General features: G+C 37.3%; 1 protein-coding gene and 1 pseudogene across 1 annotated transcript in view; one reads left to right on the forward strand and one right to left on the reverse strand.

Annotated features, from left to right (window-relative positions):
• Sptlc2 (serine palmitoyltransferase long chain base subunit 2) overlaps positions 1-20257 on the reverse strand; it is a 106864-nt gene that overhangs the window by 42928 nt on the left and 43679 nt on the right. Inside the window, exons 5-9 of the mRNA XM_047539405.1 lie at positions 16165-16289; positions 10722-10815; positions 7759-7864; positions 6829-7048; positions 3876-4002 (exon numbers count right to left, since the gene is read on the reverse strand). Of these exons, the coding sequence (XP_047395361.1) occupies positions 3876-4002; positions 6829-7048; positions 7759-7864; positions 10722-10815; positions 16165-16289 (672 nt within the window). The remainder of the gene's footprint in view (positions 1-3875; positions 4003-6828; positions 7049-7758; positions 7865-10721; positions 10816-16164; positions 16290-20257) is intronic.
• On the forward strand, positions 17377-17818 carry LOC124974131 (PDZ domain-containing protein 11-like; annotated as a pseudogene).

Consider the following 20257-nt stretch of genomic DNA (forward strand, 5'->3'; position numbering starts at 1 on the left):
GAAGGACCACTGAAACTCTTAACCTGTCTGAGACAGGCACAAGTCCAACAACACTGAGTAGATCACGGACACTGCTCCAGAGTCTGAATCTGACCCCACAGAGGATGAGGGAAATAGTGTGTGTGCCATGGTTTTCCCCCTGTAAACCTCTTACACTGACAAGACTACCTTCCATGAGAATTTCCACCCCAGCCTCTGTCCTCGTGACCCCAAATTTGACCACATTTTGCCTCACTGGGATCTACCCTGGTCACAGGGGCCACCTTGCTACTCCTTGAACACAAAGTTGGCTCCATCTCTGGGACTTCTGGCCCTGGGCTGTCATGTCTAAATCCTCACCTCCTGCAAATTCTTGCTAAATCTGAAACCCCTACCCTCTTTAAAATGACAAAGCGATTCCCCAGCCTCTTAATCACACCTGCCCTGCTTATCTACCACCTGTCAGTTCTTACCACTTCCTAGCACATTATATAATTTACTCCCCCCACTAGAAAACCCAGGAATTTGGGGATGTTCTATCCTTTGATGAATACAGCTGCCCGAACAGTACCTAGCACAATGAAGGCACTCAAATATTTGTAAGTAATTAACAAAGCTTCAATTGTTCTATACTTCAATGCTCTCTGGGACCAACACAACTACCAATCATTCTTTGCATCCTCAGTACTGCCCAGTATATGCTTTAATTCAAATAGTCTGAGTGTATTCCCACTTTGGATTCTGATTCAGAGTCTAACATGCAGTAAGATACTTAATGTTTTTGGAATTAATGAATTCAATGTCTTGAACATAAGGGATGCAGAACATTTCTATTACAAAACTTAACTGCAGGTTATCTCTTTAGAAAGATCACCTTAAGGCACAATCAAAAGGTTACTGCCTTGGTTCAGAGCTTTTTTTCTACAAGGACAATAAAAAGAAGCACTCAAGAATGTCATAAAAATAAGTATTAAGATAATACTTAATAGATGAAAAAAAGGTCAACTTCAATTAGGTCAGGTAGCAGGATTATTGAGAAAAGGTATTTATCTCTACTATTTGTTTGGTTTGTATTGACCTCTGAATTGATAAGAGAAAGAATGTAGCCAATAGAAGTTTATCATGCTAATTAAAAGTTTCAGGGAATAAGTTAAAAAAATTTTAAATAATTGTAAGATGGACATAATACATTTATTATATTTATTTTTATGCAGTGCTGAGGATTGAACCCAGTGCCTCACACGTGCTAGACAAGTGCTCTACCACTGAGCCACAACCCCAGACCTCAGGGAATAATTTTTAAAAGATGTTATTTAAAAATTGGTAGGGGGCTAGGGTTGTGGTTCAGTGGTAGAGTGCTTACCTAGCATGTGTGAGGCACTGGGTTCGATCCTCGGCACCACATAAAAATAAATAAATAGATAAATAAAATAAAGGTTGAAAAAAGAAGTTAGTAGGGACAGTTCTAAAAATGGCCACAAATTCTTTGATATGTCTCCCCAGGGGAAGTGTAGTCTAATCTCCTGTCCTCTTCATTATGGCCTGGCCTTAGTCATGAGATTGTTTAACAATTGATCAGAAAAGGTCATGCAGTTTCAGCCAGGTTCTTTTGGAATGCCTGCTCTCTAAAGTGTCCTTTCACAGTGACCAGTAACCAGTCACCATGTCACATGGAGAGAAAACATGAAGGTCGCGGCTAAGCCTTACTTAGCCTAGGTCACTTTAGCCCAGGTGACATGTGAGTGAAGAAGTGGCCAGATGATCCCTGGCCCCAATCACCTAAGTCTTCTAGCACTTGAGTCTTCCAAGGAGGCCCCAGACACAAGCAAGTCAAGCTGTCCCTGCTATGCCCTGACTGAATTCCTGACCCACAGAATCTGAGCATGATAACTGTTGTGTTGTGCCATGAAGCTTTGGGGTGATTGGAGAGGAAAGAACTGGAAACAAGTGCTGCCCAAGTCTTTCTCTAATCACCACACTTAATTTCTCATGATATGTCATTTGTTAGCACAGACAAGTCATTTACCCAGAAGTAATGCACCACACAGATTCACACACCAGGAAAAGGCAAAGAAGCGATTCAACATTAACTCTGAAAGGTGTCAGTTCTTTCCTAGGCACCTAAGTTTGTGCTCTGTACCAATAAGGTGAACATACCTAGTAAAGGAACACAAGAAATGCTAATATGCATGTTCGTTCTCTCCCTCTCCCCCATCCCCTCTCTCTCTCTGACCAAAGCATTTTCTTTCCAATAACACCACATCAGAAAGAGGAAAGAAAGTTGTAGCTATTTGTACTCATGAGGCCCTAATGCTGTGTGTATGCAACATTAATGAAATATTTTCTTTCTGAAGAAACAAATTCATGAAATTAAAAAGGTTCACACTTTTTCTAAAAATGGTTCACAAGAAATAACAAGGATCTATAACTGATCAGAAAAAATATTAAGGTAAAATTTTGATTTAAGAAAAGAACTTTAATCAAAATCACATGTACCACTTTATTCTTGTTTTTCAGCACAAACCAAATCAATCTTCAAATATTATACAACCATAGAGTGAAGCGCTCAAGGCTAATAATACAAAATCCTTTATAAAAGTCACTCTTAAAGGGCTGGAGTTGTAGCTCAGTGGGAGAGTGCTTGCCTAGTATGTGTGAGGCACTGGGTTTGATCCACAGCACCACATAAAAATAAATAAATAAAATAAAGGGCTTTTTAAAAAAATTTAAAAGTCACTCTTTTAAAAGCAAAAAAAGCAAAAAACCGAAGGACGAATGATCTCGCTGATAAGTGGATGATGACACAAAACGGGGGGGTGGGAGGGGTTAGTGTTAGGGTTAGAGTTAGGGTTAGGGAAGGGGGCAAGAATGGAGGGAGGAAGGACTGTATAGAGGGAAAAGAGGGGTGGGAGGGATGGGAGGAAGGAAAAAAATAACAGAATGAATCAAACAATATTACCCTATGTAAATTTATGATTACACAAATGGTATGCCTTTACTCCGTGTACAAACAGAGAAACAAACATGTATTCCATTTGTTTACAATTAAAAAAAAAATGTTCAGAGGCACAAGTAAAAAAAAAGCAAAAAAAGAGTAGCAAGTAAAATTAAATACATGTCTCACACTTGCAATGGAAATACTTTTTAAAGCAAAAACAACAAAAACTCAATTTTAGGGGCTGGGATATAGCTCAGTATAAGGAGAGTGTTTGCCTTGCTTGCACAAGGCCCTGGATTCAATCCCCAGCAACACACACAAAAGAAAACCCCACAAAAACTCAATTTTGTTATAACTGATTTATAGTCAACACTGCCCTCTGGTGACACAAAATAAAAGCCAAATATCAGAAAGTGAACGTAATACTTTATTTCACTTCAGTGCTCAAGTCAAGGCATCTAGTTTGGATTATAAATTCCACCAAAGACAAAATAAACAGGTTCAGGATGACCTTCATTATCTACTGCATGTTAAATTAGAAACTCTTTTAGAAGGTGTTACGTCAAGGATACTTATTCATGGAAAGAGCAGTTCTTACATAAGCTATTAATGAAACATCATTACACGATAAATTATGTCTTCAGTAAGATCATGCAATTAAGAAAGATCCTGAAGGCATGCTACTTATAAGTTAGGAGGGCATGTAGGACAGTGAGAGGAAGGCTTTGCCATCTGTAAACAGAAAATTCTGCAGGAAGGGAGCCAGGAGAGTTCTCAGCACATGTGTATCTAAAACACTGAAAAGTGCCCATGGAAACCATGGCCTCACAAGCCTGCCAACTCTGCCCCTCAGGAACCTGACTCCTTATTCTTAGGAAAAAAGCTTAACAAAAAGAGCATATTTGGTTGCTAAATATCCACTGAGTGTAGAAAATGTTTCAAGAAAAAAAAGACTTACCAAGGCTGGTGCCATCCTGCCCCATGATGCACTTCATAGAGGTGATGATCTGCTCCACCACAGGGGGTGACAGGGATGTGGCGTACACTGCACTGTGAGAATGTGTGCGCAGGTAGTCGATCAGTTCCTGGGGAGTTCAGAGAAGCAAAGAATTAGAGGCAGTTCTTAATTCACTGGCAATGTCAGTCAGTACCTTCCTTCCAAGTGCCAGTGGATGTCTCCCTCGAATGGCCTCACAGAAAGACACTAACCTGAGATGCAAGGACAACCAACATGGTCAAAGGGTACTGTCAGCAACAACTGGGTTAGAAACACCACAAAGGCTTTAATCTTTTTTTTGTGTTTTAAACTGATTTCAAAATACCTGTATTTAATGTTACCAATAAACAAGAAGGTGTTCTAGATTGCTTTTTTAGATAAAATGATCTGCTTCTAAGTATTACAGAAAATTTCATCTTCATTTCACCTCATACTTGCAATGCTCATCCTTACACTCTTAAAGTAATAGTACTCAGGCTCGGATATAGCTTGGAGGTAGAGTGCATGCCTGGCATGTGTGAGGTTCTGGTTCAATCCCCAGCACATACATACATACATACGTAACTAAATAGATAGATAAACAAACTATATAGAAGTTCTCTGATACTGATTTTAAGGGCATCAGAATATCTTCCAGTTATGTGGAGATTTATAAAATAACTGTGGCAGAAATGTGTCTTTCATTAGAACACCAATGCCCCACCTCACTGCATAAAGTCTTTATAGGATTTCTAAAACAACTAATTGTATACCTCTGTTCTCTGGTACCTTTTAACTTCACTTAAATCTTTAAATAAAATGTGCACACAAGAAGTGTTAATTACAAACGCCAAATAAAGAGATACAAATATGGTATAAAATGCTCTATTACTCCTAAAATAGTAAAAAATATACTCCAAAACCCAAAAGTACAAATATGTTATACTTAAATGATCTCTCAGAATACTACTTTTCTATCCTTTGGTTCACAGGAATAAATCTTACTGAAAAGCAGTTAACTCTCTAAAATAAGACTAGTTCCATTAATAAAAAATGTAACATTTGAGAATAAAATCCACCGAGCCTGATTAAAACCTACTAAAAACGTGTTTGCCCTAAAAGGCAATCAATTATTTAGAGAATGACGTTTTTTAAGATGCCCAAGAGCAGTAATTTAGAATATTTATGAATACCTACTATGTGCTATATATGAACACCTGACGTACATAATTTTTCCCTAATGTTGCAGTGAATTTTTAAAAAGTGTTATGAAAATATAAACCATATACTATTGTATTCACCTCTTATTTTATTTTTTTGTACCAGGAATTGTAACTACTGAGAGCAAGAAATAAAAGCAAGAATCGATAAATGGGATAAATTCAAACTAAAAAGCTTTTTCTCAGCAAAGGAAACAATCGATAATGTGAAAAGAGAGCCTACAGAGTGGGAGAAAATCTTTTTCCACATACACCTCAAACAGAGCATTAATCTCCAAAATTGATAAATAACTTCAAAAACTTTACACCAAAAATACAAAGAACCCAATCAATAAATGGGCTAAGGAAATGGGCAGATACTTCACAGAAGCAGATATACAGGTGATCAACAAATATATGAAAAAATGCTCATCATCCCCAGTAATTTAGAGAAATGAAAATTAAAACCACCTTAAGATTTCATCTAACTCCAATTAGAATGGCTATTATCAAGAACACAAGCAATAATAAGTGTTGGTGTGGATGTGGGGGAAAAGGCACATTCATACGTTGCTGGTGGAGTTGCAAATTGGTGCAGCCACTTTTTATTTTGAGACAAGGTCTCACTAAGTTGCTTAGGGCTTTGTTAAATTGTTGAGGCTGGCTTTGAACTTATGAGACTCCTGTCTTAGCCTCCTAAGGCGCTGGGATTAAAGGTATGCATCACTGCACCTGGCTCATTTTCACCTTTTCAAAGTGTACAATTCAATGACTTTTAGCATATTTGAAGTTGTGCAACTTTCACCAGCATCTAATTTTAAAACATTTACACAACACTAAAAGAGAAACCCATACCCATTGACAGTCCCCTTCACTTCCCCCTTTCCTCAGCCCTGGCAATATCTAATCTACTTTTGTCTCTACACCTATTCTGAATAGAAAACTCCAAGAATCGTCATACATTATGTGACCCTTTGTGAATGACTTTTCACTTAACATGATGTTATCAAAGTGCATCCCTTTTGTATTACACACATCAGTTTCTAAACTCTTACTACAAAATTACAAGCTACACATATTTATCCTTATTTTACTAACAAGGAAAGGGAAAGGTTAAGAGCTTTCCCCAAGGTTTCACAAAGCAAGCAGAGAAATACTCAAATCTCGGCCTCTGTTTCCTTGGTTTATCATTTCTGCCATGTCGCATTGGTTTTTAGTTAACTCGAAGTTCACTACATAATTTCAAAATTGAAAGATACACTATTTTGAAGGACCCTAGGGTTAGCAAATGCTTTTTCTTCCTCTTTCCATGTTCACCCGTGATGTGTTTGAGTCCAAGGGCAGGGAAACTGATCTTCTGTTCCCAGTGCCTCCCATGATAACCCCACTACTTTTGAAATTGTGAACACAACTGAAACCCAGCAGAAGACTGGCAAACAGGAAACACCACTGTGTGTTCTTTCACAAAAGAGGTATTCTATATCTCAGACCAGAACGTAGTTTAGAAAAAAGCTCAAATAAAAAAACAACAAACAATGAACAGAACCAGCCTTCAGCTCAGTGAGGAGACATCAGCGTCACTCTCCAGGCAGCTGAAGCGGGAAGCCCACTGGCACTCGGAGCTAAAGCACAAAGTCAGGATCTCCATACTCTGGTTCAGGGCCCATCTGCTAAACACTGCCAAGTTCAGGCACCCTATTTTCATCTTTAACTGTCCATTCTCGTGGTCCATTCACCTTCTTGCCTCCAATATATCCTCCAGAAGCACCAAAGCTCTTCGTGAAAGTTCCCATCATGACATCAACATCTTCAGGATTCAGGCCAAAGTAGTCTACCACACCTCGACCTGTGGGACCGAGGGCACCGATGCTGTGAGCCTCGTCCAGATACAAGTATGCCTTGTATTTCTTCTTGAGGGCAATCACTTCAGGAAGGCGAACAATAGACCCCTCCATGCTGGCAAAACAGGATTAAAAAATTATATATGTTGAGATTTTTTTCCTCTCAAAATTAGAAATTGGTCACTTTATTATTAATGTTTTGAGTTTCCTGCTTTTTAAATATCTAATGAACTCCACCTGTAATTTTAAATTGACAGGGTTAGCTGGTGTCATGGTTTGGCAGAAGTCTAGGGGAAAGGAGATTAGATCTTTTAATACAAGTGCCAGAATACAATAGATCCTAATTCATGACAGAAAGAATTAAGGTCACACAGATTCTTCTAAAGTTTGTAATTATAGGCAACATTAGACTTTGTATTATGTTGCATATTCAATTAAAATTACACAAAAGAATAAAAAACTAGGAGATAAAAGAATAAGTGTAAGAACTAGCAAAGTTAATCAAAGAAAAATATCTCTTCAAATTAAGTGGTATGTAGTTTGGTTTGACATATTAGAATCCAGATTCTTGCCCGAATGTTTAGGTTCCCTCTACAAACTGGAAAAATACATGACCCAAAGAGAAGGGGCATGAGGAGACTGTAGTGTACACACAAAAAGTCTTCTATTCCTGTGCCGACTCTGCTTCCAGGTATTTCAACGAGTCACAAAGATGCTTTCCTTAGTTTCCAGAGGATGCTAGTGTGGCATTACCGCCTTCAGCTTCATAATTCTATGACTTCATAGACCCAAGTCACGAAGATAAGGACAGTGAAGTAGGATTACCTATATATTCCTTCCACAAGAATTAGAATTTTCTTCCAGGGCCTTCGTGTCCGAGGCTGACCATAAACAATGGCATCTTTTAACAGCTTCTCTAGGCTTTGCATATCTACGAGCACATGAAAAAGAATTAAGTCACAGACAATCTTCCTCTTTCCTAACTTTTTTTTCCAAAAATTCAAATACATATTTCTTATTCAAGAAGTGTGTCTCGAATAGCAAAGAACATTGACATAATTATAGTCGAGCACAATAAGATTAGGGCAAAATGGTGCACTACTGCCACCTTTAACTGAAACCTAAATAATGACAAATGTTCAAAACCATCAATAAAATTAAATAACTCTGGTGACTGACTGCTTTGATTGCTTAGCATGCTTTATGAAATGACCAACGCTTCATTTTAAATACCAAGCTTTGAGTTAGCTTTTTCATGTTTGTAGAATCAAACTGTATCTTTAATTCTAGTGAGTGAATCAGAAATGAAAGCATAAAGAAGACTGAGCAAGAGTGTGAACAAAGGACTGGGAATGTAGCTCAGTGACAGAGTGCTTGCCTAATGTGCACCAGCATCAAATGAAAAGAGTGTGAACAAACCATCGCAAATATGTATACCTCTTGAAAAACAAATGAGGGGGAGAAACTTCAAAGTGTGGTCTCTATTTCCTTCCCCCTGGGATATACTCAATAAGTGCTTGTTAAATAGCCTTATTTTGGTACTGGGTTTAAAATACATCAATCTGGGTGCTTGAGTCTGTTTTAAGCAAGCTTGGCAAGCAGTTGAGAATGTTTCATATTCAATTTCCTCAGCTATCCATACATAACCAAATTCTATGGCTCTGTTGGTCCTTAAGGTGGCTAACTGGCCTAGGACATCACCTGATATTACAATTAATGAGGCTCATACAGTATTCTTTCTTTACAGACAAATGCTTTGAAGACTGTTGACACCATTATGGCCTCCATACTTAAAATATTGCTCTGAAATGAAACTCTTAAAAAATTTCCCCAAATTAAAGCAATATTAATTTGGGGAATATTTAATAGTGGTGGGAGACAACTCACCATAAAATATGAGTTTGCATTCTTTATTGCTCATCTCTGGAGGAGGGATTTACAAAATTACATAAGTACAAGGAACTCTGATAAGGAGAAATAAAGCAATAAAAACACAAAACACAAACACAAATATGATAGCCAAAGATTGAGACTGTGCTTAAACTTTCAGCTATTTGCAATAAAGCAGTTTGCACCCTGCCTAAAGAAGACAGGAGATGCTCCCTACAGAAGCAAATCTGACCTAATTTGAAGTCTACAGTTCTACAGACAGAAATGTGTGGAAATCAGCAGGAAACAGATATGTACTCATTATTTTGAGTTTCTTATGTTTATAGACAGAAAGGAGAAACAAATTAATATTGATTCTAAGTTTTAGATAAGAGGAAATATCTATAACAGAATAGCTTAATCAAGGAAAAAGTTTGATCTCTTTCCCATATTATGCCCTCAAATTTCATGTTGATTTAAGTTGAAAATATGGCATAAAACTCCCCAGAAGAGAATAACCTTATGATCTGAAATGAGGAAAACATTATGTAAAATACAAAAGTCCAAACAAGCGTGACAAAGTGAACATTTTAATGAGTCTACATAGCAAGACACAAAAAAACAAGAGTCAAAAATAAATTAAAAACCAAGGCGACATTAAAAAAAACTATAAAGGGCTCTTACAATCAGAGAAAAAGATAAATAGTTTGAAAATGGCCAATTTATAAAGTAACACCAACAAATTAAATAAGTATGTAAAAAGTTGCTATACACTTAATAATCAAAGAAATAAAAATCAACATATTATTTACTTATTAGATTCAGAAAGATTTTAAATGGTTCATAATAACCTACATTATCCAGTGATTAGAAACAGTTATTTGTATAATGCTTAAATGCAATTTGGAAAAGTGTTAAAAATTTACACCCTCTTACTCAATCATTCTGAGACTGCTAGGCACTAATCAGATGACTGTACAAAAATGTGAATGAAGTGCATTTCTAATAGAAAAGTTTAGAAACAACTTAAAGTCCATACTGAGGAGATGACTAACTTATGGCACAATCAGAAATGACTGCCAAACTGGCATTAAAGACGAGGTAGTCACAGCTACTGACAATCTATATTCACAATGTATTGTTTAAAAAAAATAGCATGTTTCCTTAGTAAGGTTTCATTTGCTAAAATAAAATATGTTTTATCACTCTCACGTAAAACATTTTAGGCAAGACAAACAGAAGAAAGTTATTACCACCCATAATCCTTCCCTCCAGAGGTAAAGAACATTTTGGAATATATTATACTAGACTTTTGTCTGTACATACACATATTTTGGCAAAAGATAATAAACATACAGTGCTATAATTTTTTTCTCACTGTGTGCATTTTAACTACGAAAATCATGTTTTATTGTGTATTATTTTAACAATACACAGATACTTCCACTTACAGAGCAGGTTTCTGCTTTCTGGCACTTTTCTCTGAGGTCCCCCAGCATCTGTACATATCTACATTTCAGCACCTGTCGTATTGTAGATGCTGGTTTAGCTGTAAAATCTCTTTATTCCTTCAGATTAGGAATCCTGATTTATATATCTCAATATCCTAGTGTTATGGCAAGAGGCAGTGTGAGCATCAATTAAGTATACTTTAACAAGAGATTTGCAAACAAGAAAATTGAACGGAAAACCTGAAAGTCAAATAAAAGGAGAGTATCATATTTTGCATAAAAGGCCTCTGTTTTTACTCCAATGGGGAAGAGCACAACTTTTCAAAAACAGGACCAGAAGAACATCTTAAATGTTCTATTTCAGTTTCATTTGTGTTTGTAATTATTAATGAAACTAATGTTACTACTACCACATGTCCAAAGAATATTAAACCCTAAGATCAGTAGTGAATTCTATGAAAAACTCACTGTTGTGCTTGAAGATTCGAATGGTTGCTCCCGACAGTCTGGCTCCTAGAACTAGTGATGCGTGGTTTAGCTCATCACTCAGAATTAAGCAACCCTGTAAAACCACAAGCACAGGAAGGTAAGATGATGGAGGGGAAAGTGTTAATTACACAAATTACAAAATGCTACAGTCACTAATAATTATGCCCTATTAAGGAAATCTTACACAACAACAAAGTGATTTTTTTAAAGCATATAGATATTTGTTATTGCAGAGACACCTTAGAAACAGATGCAAAATCCTAGCCTATTTTATACCTTCATTCTGTGATGAACCTAAATATTCATGTACATAGCAAGAGGTTCTTATCTATATCTAAAATCTGCTATTTGGGTTTCTTTGACTTGAGAATATTCCAGCTGAGTTTTGATATGCTGTCCTGTTTGCTTGTAGGAAGAGGCAGCTCAGAGGTTAAGGCCTACAGAAATGGGGCACTTTCTCTCTCTACTAACCACATCCAGAATTCAAGGAGGATCTCACTTAAAAACCCCATATCCCCTGATGTGTAGACCTCAGCTTTGCCCTGAAACAAATTTTACTTTCACATGTAAATGTGGTTCATGCTAAAGCAACAGGAAAAGGTTGGTGCTCTTGGTTTTTTATTTCTTCCCTAATTCTTACTCATCCATTTCTCCTGGAGTTCTTCCACCTATAAGATCTGAACTCAGAGACAGGTTTTTCTCTGTCAAAAAACAGCCTCAAAATATCTGATTAGATAAAAACAAGTAAGATATGGTACAGAAAGTACATAATATGCTTCCATAAGAATAAAAGAAAAGCCATGCGTGGTGGCACACGCCTGTAATCCCAGCAGCTCAGGAGGCTGAGGCAGGAGGATAGAAAGTTCAAAGGCAGCCTTAGCAAAAGCAAGGTGCTAAGCAACTCAGTGAGGCCCTGTCTCTAAATAAAATACAAAATAGGGCTGGGAATGTGGCTCAGTGGTTGAGTGCCCCTGAGTTCAATCCCCAGTATGCCCCCTACCTGCCAAAAAATAAAAAATAAAAGAAAGATGTATGATCATATGCATATGCCTATTTATTACACGATATTCTTGGAAGGACACTAATGAAACCTATAATAGCAGTTGTCTGAATTTTTTACTATGTGTTAGTTTTTTATTATTTAAATAAAAGCTACCTAGTTAAAAATGTATAGATTAAAGAAAGGGAGGACTAGAGAGTTGGACGAGGTAGTGCACATCTGTAATCCCAGCAGCTTGGGAGGCTAAGGCAGGAGGACTATAAGTTCAAGGCTAACCTCAGCAATTTAGCATGACCCTGTCTCACACACAAAAAAAAGTTAAAAAGGGCTGGGAATGTGGCTCAGTAGCAAAGCACCCTGGGTTTGATCCCTGGTACCAAATAAAAGAGAGGGTTGCAAGTATGGATACAAACTCCAGATTTTAAAAATTCATGTTTATTATATACATATATGTACATACATACACTGATGTGCTTGTATGCATGAGTTAGTATACATATACATGTTCTAGCTGTATCCACTAAGGCAAGAGAAACAGTGAAATCCTATAGCAATAAACATACCTGGTTCCCAGAACCTGTCTTCTAAATATGATTCTCTAGTTGATTCCAAAGCTAGGATAGGGAACAAAGCTGATCCTGGAACATCTTTTTTTATTTGGTACTAGGAGCTGAACATAAGGGCACTCAACCACTGAGCTACCCCCAGCCCTTTTTATATTTTCTTTAGAGAAAGGGACTCACTAAATTGCTTAGGGCCTCACTAAGCTGCTGAGGCTGACTTTGAACTTGAAATTCTCCTGCCTCAGCCTCCAGAGCCTCTGGGACCACAGGCATGTGCCACCGCAACCAGAGAGGCTGGAACATCTTAATGTGCCAAAAAGCAAGAAAGTACTTTGAAAAAAAGTCAATGCATATTTTAAGGACACAGGAGACTTCCTGAATGAGCTCCCAATAACCAAAACTCAAACAACTCAGGCAACAAAAAGCAACCATGTTGGATTACTACCCAAATAATGAAAAATTCACAAATACACAATGATACAAATAAATAGGGGACAACTCTTCCTTATACATGTTTCAAATTAATAAGTATAGAAGGAGTGAGAAAAGTAGAAAAATCAACACAAGAACATCAAAGTAGTAACTGCCACAGGCAAAATCCACAGATGCATACTAAAATTAGTAGGTGAAAGTTGATTGAGAAATGCTATTTATACGGTCCCATCCTCTCCGTCATAACATTTGGTAACTACAAAGAGAAGAGTAGTAGGTTTATAATGGAAAATCCTAGCTAAGTAATCCAGACTCACATCCCCAGTATCACACAATACCGCGCACCCTCACAGGGCGCACTGTGTTCTCCTCAGTGCACAGCCTTGGTCGAAATCATGAGACATAGCAGACAAACCCAAACTGAGACAGTCTATGAGGAAAGACAGGACAATCACAGAATGGAAAAGATTGAGGAGCTACAACTAAATGCAGTGTGGATCTATACTCTTTTATTTTCTTTTTTTTTTTTTTTTCCAGGTAATTTCTTTTTCTAGCAAAATATGCCATATCATTATGGTCTTTTTGTTTACCATCTCTTTTTCAGAAAACCTTATTCACCACCTATATTCATCAATCTTTTTTTTTCCCTTCCTAATCTACTATGAGTCCTATTATATTCTTGGCAAAAAAAAAAAAAAGAAAGAAAGAAAGAAAAAGAAAAGGATATTTAATATCAGCAGTTGACATCTAAGTGCATAATATGTTTCAGGCAACATATTATGAGGTTTAGATGCATTAATACTTTCAGTTGCCAAAACAACCCTATGAGGAAGGTACTATTATCATCTTTACTTTACACACAAAGAAACTGAGTCAGGATAACTCTTGCTCAAGGCCATCAGCATGCTCACAAGCAGGTGACTCAATAAAAAGCTCCTGCTTCCAGAACGCTGTTTATCAACACACTGCCCTCCCTGCCTTGAAGATGAACAACCATCTCACAGAGAAATTCAGTACCAGATTCAAAGAATTAAGAAAAGTAGAAAGCTGCTGCCCTTACCAGGTTAGATGATATTCAGGAACTTTTCAACTACAACGTGTGATTCAGAAGACAAACCTTTATGGTAATACCTTCCATGTAAATACACAAGAAATCTAACTCTAGATAAGGATTTGTTAGATTTTGTGTTCACACAGGGAGAAGATGAAATTATCTAATGTTCTAAGTGTAAAAATTCTAAGACATTCCTAAATGAAGGACAGCAAAGCCTTATAATCAATGTGATGTCAAAGAACTACACACTGGTGTCTTTGAGGAAATCAGTCCATTTTATCCAAGTTGTTGGATTCGCTGGCATAAAGTTGTTCTTAACACTCTGTCTTTATCTTTGACTTCTGTAGGAAGTGAGTGATACCCTCACTTGCTCCTGCTATTGGTGCTTTACGTCTTCTTCTCATGATCAGTCTGGCCAGACATTTATCAATTTTATTCACTTTCTCCATAGGCAGCTTTGGCTCACTATTTCCTGCTGTCTAACTCACTGATTTTTGCATTTCTCTTTATTACATACTTCCTTCTGCTTAGTTTGGGTTTAGTTTGCTCTTTTCTAGTTTATTAAAATAAAAATTTTTCTAGCTGGGTTCCACGTCGCATGCCTGTAATCCCAGCAGTTCAGGAGGCTGAGGCGGGAGCATCGTAAGTTCAAAGTCAGCCTCAACAACTTAGTGAGACCTTAAGTAACCTAGTGAGACCCTATCTCAAAATTAAAAAAAAAAATTAAAATTAAAAGGGGTGGGGATGTTATTCAGTGGTTAAGCACCCCTGGGTTCAATCCCCGGTACCAAAAAACAAACCAACAATAAAACTTTTCTTTTTTCCTAATGTAGGCACTTGACATTGTACATTTCCTTCTGAGCTTTACCTTTATCCAACAAATTGTGATATTAATTTCCATTTAATTCAAAATATTTTTTAGCTTCCCTCATTTTTTCTTTTTTGGCCCATGGATCATCCAGAAGTGTGTGGTTTAAGTTTCAAATATTCAAGGATGTTCCAGATATCTTCATGTTACTGATTCCTACTTTAATTTCACTGTGGTCAGAGAACAAAAACTTGTTTAATGGTCTAAAGTATGGTCTACCTAGGTAAATGTTTTGCTGTTGTTGGGTGAAGTGTGTGAGTAATGTCAATTTGGTCAGCTGGTTGATGGTATTTTCTAAGTATTCTATATCCATACTGATTCTATGTTTATTCTATTGATTGAGACAGGGTGTTGATATCTCTAATTAGAATTCTATACTTGTATACTTCTCCTTCTTTTATCATATACAGTATTCATCTTTATCTTCAGAAATATTCCTTGCTTGGAAATCTTTGTTTATACAATGTAGTCACTTCACATTTCTTTTGATTACTGTTTGCATGCTATATCTTTTTTCATTCTTTCTTTATTTTATTTATTTGTTTTTGCAGTACTGGGGATTGAACTCAGGGCCTTATGCTTGCAAGGCAAGCACTCTACCAACTCAGCTATATCCCCAGTCCTATCCTTTTATTTTTAACCTTGATGTCTTTATATTTAAAATAGACTCTTATTTTATGTTAGAAAGTCTACTTAATTTTATCTAATATAATAATCTGTTTTCTCCTTGAAGGTATAAATCATTTACATTTACTGTAATGTCAATATTACCCTGATACTTGTTTTCCATTTGTCCCATTTGTACCTTACAGAACCACATAACTGCACAACTGAATTAGAGTTAGAATAATCCACTTATGAAGGAAAGTTTAAGGACCAGAAAGGTTATTTGACACACTCACAGTCACATAGCTAAATATGATCATACAATCAACCAACAAACAAGCAAAAACTCAAGTCTTCTGCTTGAGTTAATCCACTACGTTTTCACCATTCCCAGACATCAAAGTTAAAATGAGAATAAATAACTGCCAATCTGGTAAAATGCAATATACAAAGTATGTTATCTTTTCTGTCTTCAACTGCCCCCTCACAAGCTCTAGCCACAGGATGGATGGATAAATACATAAATATGTCTACATATATGTTTATACATAACTTGCCTATATGTTAGGATGACATACATTTTCATGTTTTTCAATTTAGAAAAACCCATCTGTTAAATAACTTTCTGAACTGACCTTTCATAATTTTAGTCTTTCAGAAGTTTTTATTTATTAGACTCCCTTCAAAATTGTATTAAAAAGAAGAAGGTAAGCATCATCTAACAGAGAAGTGAAGGATCATGGATTCATGGAATATATACTTGTCCAAAAATCTGTGATAGAAATATCTTTGAGACAACTATGTCTGAAGTTATGATTGCTTTTGGTTTGTCATGAATGCTTTTGAAAACAAAAGAAGATGTGTATGAGAGAAATTTTATAAGTGACAAAGTGCCTTACTTTGCCAACAAGGGCAGGAATATTCATTGAATTTGTTGCAAATCCCATGCCGTATGTCATAGCAGCTTCTACTCCCAAGAACCTTGCTACAAGCTTCTCTAGTTCTTCATGCTTGTCCAGGTTTCCTGTGTGAAGAAGTTAACAAAGTCAATATCATGAAATCCTGAATTTAAGAATCACTCACCACTTTTCAAACAGTGTTGTGATCTTTTCTAAGTTCTATGAAGGAGTCAGTATTATGAAGAATGATGACTTATAAGGAACATAATAGATAAGTACATATGGATTCAGCACCTGTGGTGAGAGGGGATTGCCAACTGTGTATGTGTGTACATACCCGCTCCAGCTCTAGGCCTTAAGAGACCTAGCAAGATTTGCTTTTGAGGGGCTGGGGTTGTGGCTCAGTGGTAGAGCACTTGCATAGCTCATGTGAGACATGGGGTTCAATCCTCAGCATCACAATAAAGGAATAAATAAATAAAATAAAGGTACTGTGTTTATCTACAACTAAAAAAAAAATTAAAAAAAAAGATTTGATTTTTTTTTTTTAAATCTACCATGCAAACTAGTTTAACTGGCCTGTTATAAAGACAGAATGTGTGGTGAGAGAATAAGAGACTATGGAAGTAGAGGGAAGAAAGAAGGAGGAGAGGAAGGAAAGCAGAGGGAAGCTGGGAGACCTAGCAATTCTACCACCTAGCTGAGGTCCCAGGCTCATAAATTAAGCCAGCTTGGATCCTCTATCCTCAGTCAAGATGGCCCACTTGATACCACATGGAGCTAAAAGAGCATCAAGCCCTTCCCAAATTGCAGAATCACAAGCAAATAAATCTCTGTTGTTACTTTAAACCACCAAGCTTTGGGATGTTTGTTTTGGAGCATAGATAGGTTAAAAAGCACCTCCTCTTCCTTCGAGCTGACTGGTAAACTTGTACTGTGGTTTTTACGTTTGCACTCAAAACACTTAAGAACTGAATGTCATTGCAGAGAGAAAAGACGTGGAGAAGGAATCCTATGCATTACACATCATTGCTGCACAATGCTTCTTTAATCACATTAGATCAAATGGCTTGTGATTTCTCAAATGTCAACTACAAATTTTGTTTTAAAGATGGAGAATAAAATGTTTTACTCTCACTCTAGTTCCCAGTCTGCACTGGCTGTGCACTGAGCCTGGGGTGGCTGAGAGCTCCCTGCTGGTGAGGTGGTTCGATGTTTAAGCAGTGGGTCTTGCCTGAGATAGATGGCCAAATTCCTTAGGATGACTATCCAGTGGATTTTTTGCCTGCCTATCAGAATCCCCCAACATGGATTCCTCCTCATGAGAGAGTATACCACGCAGACTATGACAATGAATTGACCCAGTTTCTGTCCCAAATTGTCACACTGAAGAAGCCTCCTGGAGCTCAGCTGGGATTTAACATCAGAGGAGGAAAGGTCTCCCAACTAGGCCTCTTCAACTCCAGGGTGATTCCTGACTCAGATGCACATTGAGCAGAATGAAGGTGCAAGTTCTGGCTGTGAAGGTGTGGATTTCCAAGACACCGAACACAGCAAGGCTACTGAGATTCTGAAGACTGCCTGAGAAATCAGCATGCATATGTGCTTCTTTCCCTACAATTATCATCGCCAAAAAGAGAGGACTGTGCACTAGAGAGCTGCAGTCCATGGCCCTCTATGTGGAATCTGCCAGGACAAGTCAGCTAGGCCCAAGGGAAGCCATTCAGGAAGTTCTACTCTAAGCCTTTCCCTAGCTTAGTAAGGTGGGAAGGATGGGGACAAAGTCACCAGCTATGTTACCCAAGTGGTACTGTACTTTTAGTTCCCTGATTTTCTAGGGAAGCTTCATTCCCTGAAAGAAAAGGGATGATAATGTCTAGGTATAACCTAGTCTGTGGGGAACTCAGCTAGAAATGGTAATCGACATTTATTGGTTACCATGAGCTTAGCACTCACACATCTAAACATTTTAATTATAGAAATCAGTTAGAAAATATTGGGAACCTCCCATTTCATCCTATCCTTATACTATCAGAAGTGTCACCCACATTGGGGACTCCAATGAGACATGTTTGTCTCTTCCCCCTCCTATCATCTCCCCAGATATGTAAAATACAATACTGAATAAATGTTGTTGTGACTTTTGGGGAAAAAATGTTTTATTCCCATTTTCCTATTGAAAAGCATCACAATATAAATGGAACAAGAAATAAAAACAAAAAACTCTACTTTTCACTAATTACTAGATACCTGTAATCTTTTTTTTTTTTTTTTTTCCCGCGGTGCTGGGGATTGAACCCAGGGCCTTGTGCTTGCGAGGCGAGCGCTCTACCAACTGAGCTATCTCCCCAGCCCTGATACCTGTAATCTTCAACACAATTAATGAAAGTGGAAAATATATAGAAGGATAGTGTTATGGCTGAATTTTGTTCCACTAAAAAGATATTTTGAGGGGCTGGGGATGTTGCTCAGTGGCAAAGTATGTGTTTATTAGCATGTGTTAGGCCCTGCATTTAATCCCCAGAACAGAAGCCAAGTAACAGAAAACAGTTTGAAGTCCTAACTCCTGGACCTCAGAATATGATCTTCACAGAGGTACTCAAGATAAAATAAGGTCAATAGTGTGGTGCTAATACCTTAACTTATAAGGAGGGAAAATTTGGAAACATAGACATATGTACACAAAGGAGGCACAGCAGAAGACAACAGCTGACACTCAGGAAGACAGCTGTATGGTCCCAAAACAAGGAATGCCAAGGATTGCTGGCAAACACAGATGCAGAAAGGACAGTGTCTCCAGGGCTGTCAGAGAGAGCATGGCCTTTCTGAGACCTGACCTCCACACGCCTAGCCTCCAAAACTACAAATTGTCTTAAGTTGCCCAGTTTCTCATGCTTTGTTACGGCAGCCCTAGGAAACCAACACAGATGGGAAATGACCTACAGTGGGTCATATTTATGCCCTTACAGAGAGAACAGTGATTCAATGAGAATCAAGCAAATTCATTGTATGGAACCCAGCTGAGGCACAAAAGTTAGAGGCAACAAGAATAAAAGAAGGCAAGGGTTAAGGAAAGGCAACAAATAAAATGACTGTTAGAAAGATACAGTGTATGCTATGAAGTATTAATGCATGCTATAACAAGGATAAATATTGCAAAAACGTGGGCTGGGGTTGTGACTCAGTGGTAGAGCGCTTGCCTTGCCTGTGTGAGGCACCGGGTTTAATTCTTAGCACCACATATAAATAAATGAATAAAATAATAGTCCATCAACATCTAAGAAAAATATATATATATATGTATAGTAAAAACATTAAGTGAAAGAAGCCAGACACAAAAGATATGATATTATATGATTCCATTTATCTAAAATGTCCAAAATAGGCAAATCTAAAAAGACAGAAAGTATATTAGTGGTTGCCAGGAACTTGGTGGAAAAGGGGGAGAATATTCAGTTGCTGCTGATGGGCATGGGGTATCTTTCAGAGGGAATGAAAGTGTTCTAAAATTAGATTATGGTGACGGTTGCACAGCTCTTTGAATATACTAAAAAACAATGAGGTGCACACTTACAAGGATGTGAGTTATATCTTAATAAAGCTGTTAAAAAAGAAACAAAAAATAACATAGATGCTGCCTCATTCCAATCCCTATTGAAATAGGCAAGTAATTTTGCCTTCTCTTACCTCCATGAATAAATTATTCCGAACTCAGGGAAACCAAATATAAAAATATGCATATGTAGTGCCAGGCTAAAACTGGTGATTAAAGGAAAGTTTACACAGACAGGATCTGCATATTAAATTTCTCAGAAACAATGAAAAATTGAAAAAAAAAAAAAACCAAGAGGGGAAGACAATTAGAGGGTAAATACTAGGGGCTTATAAATAAATGTTTCTGAAAGTGAGAGTTGGAAAAATGCCAAAGAAGAAAGAGGCACAGAATCAAAGGACCTGATGGTTCAATTTGTAAGAACCCACCAAGGATCAAATCACAACTTTTCATTTCTATGGTTGTGCATGATGTTGATTCACACAATTCGTGTAATCATTCGTGTACACAGGGTAATAATGTCTGTTTCAGTTCACTATC

This window comes from Sciurus carolinensis, chromosome 2 (genome assembly GCF_902686445.1).
Source record: "Sciurus carolinensis chromosome 2, mSciCar1.2, whole genome shotgun sequence".
NCBI lineage: Eukaryota > Metazoa > Chordata > Mammalia > Rodentia > Sciuridae > Sciurus > Sciurus carolinensis.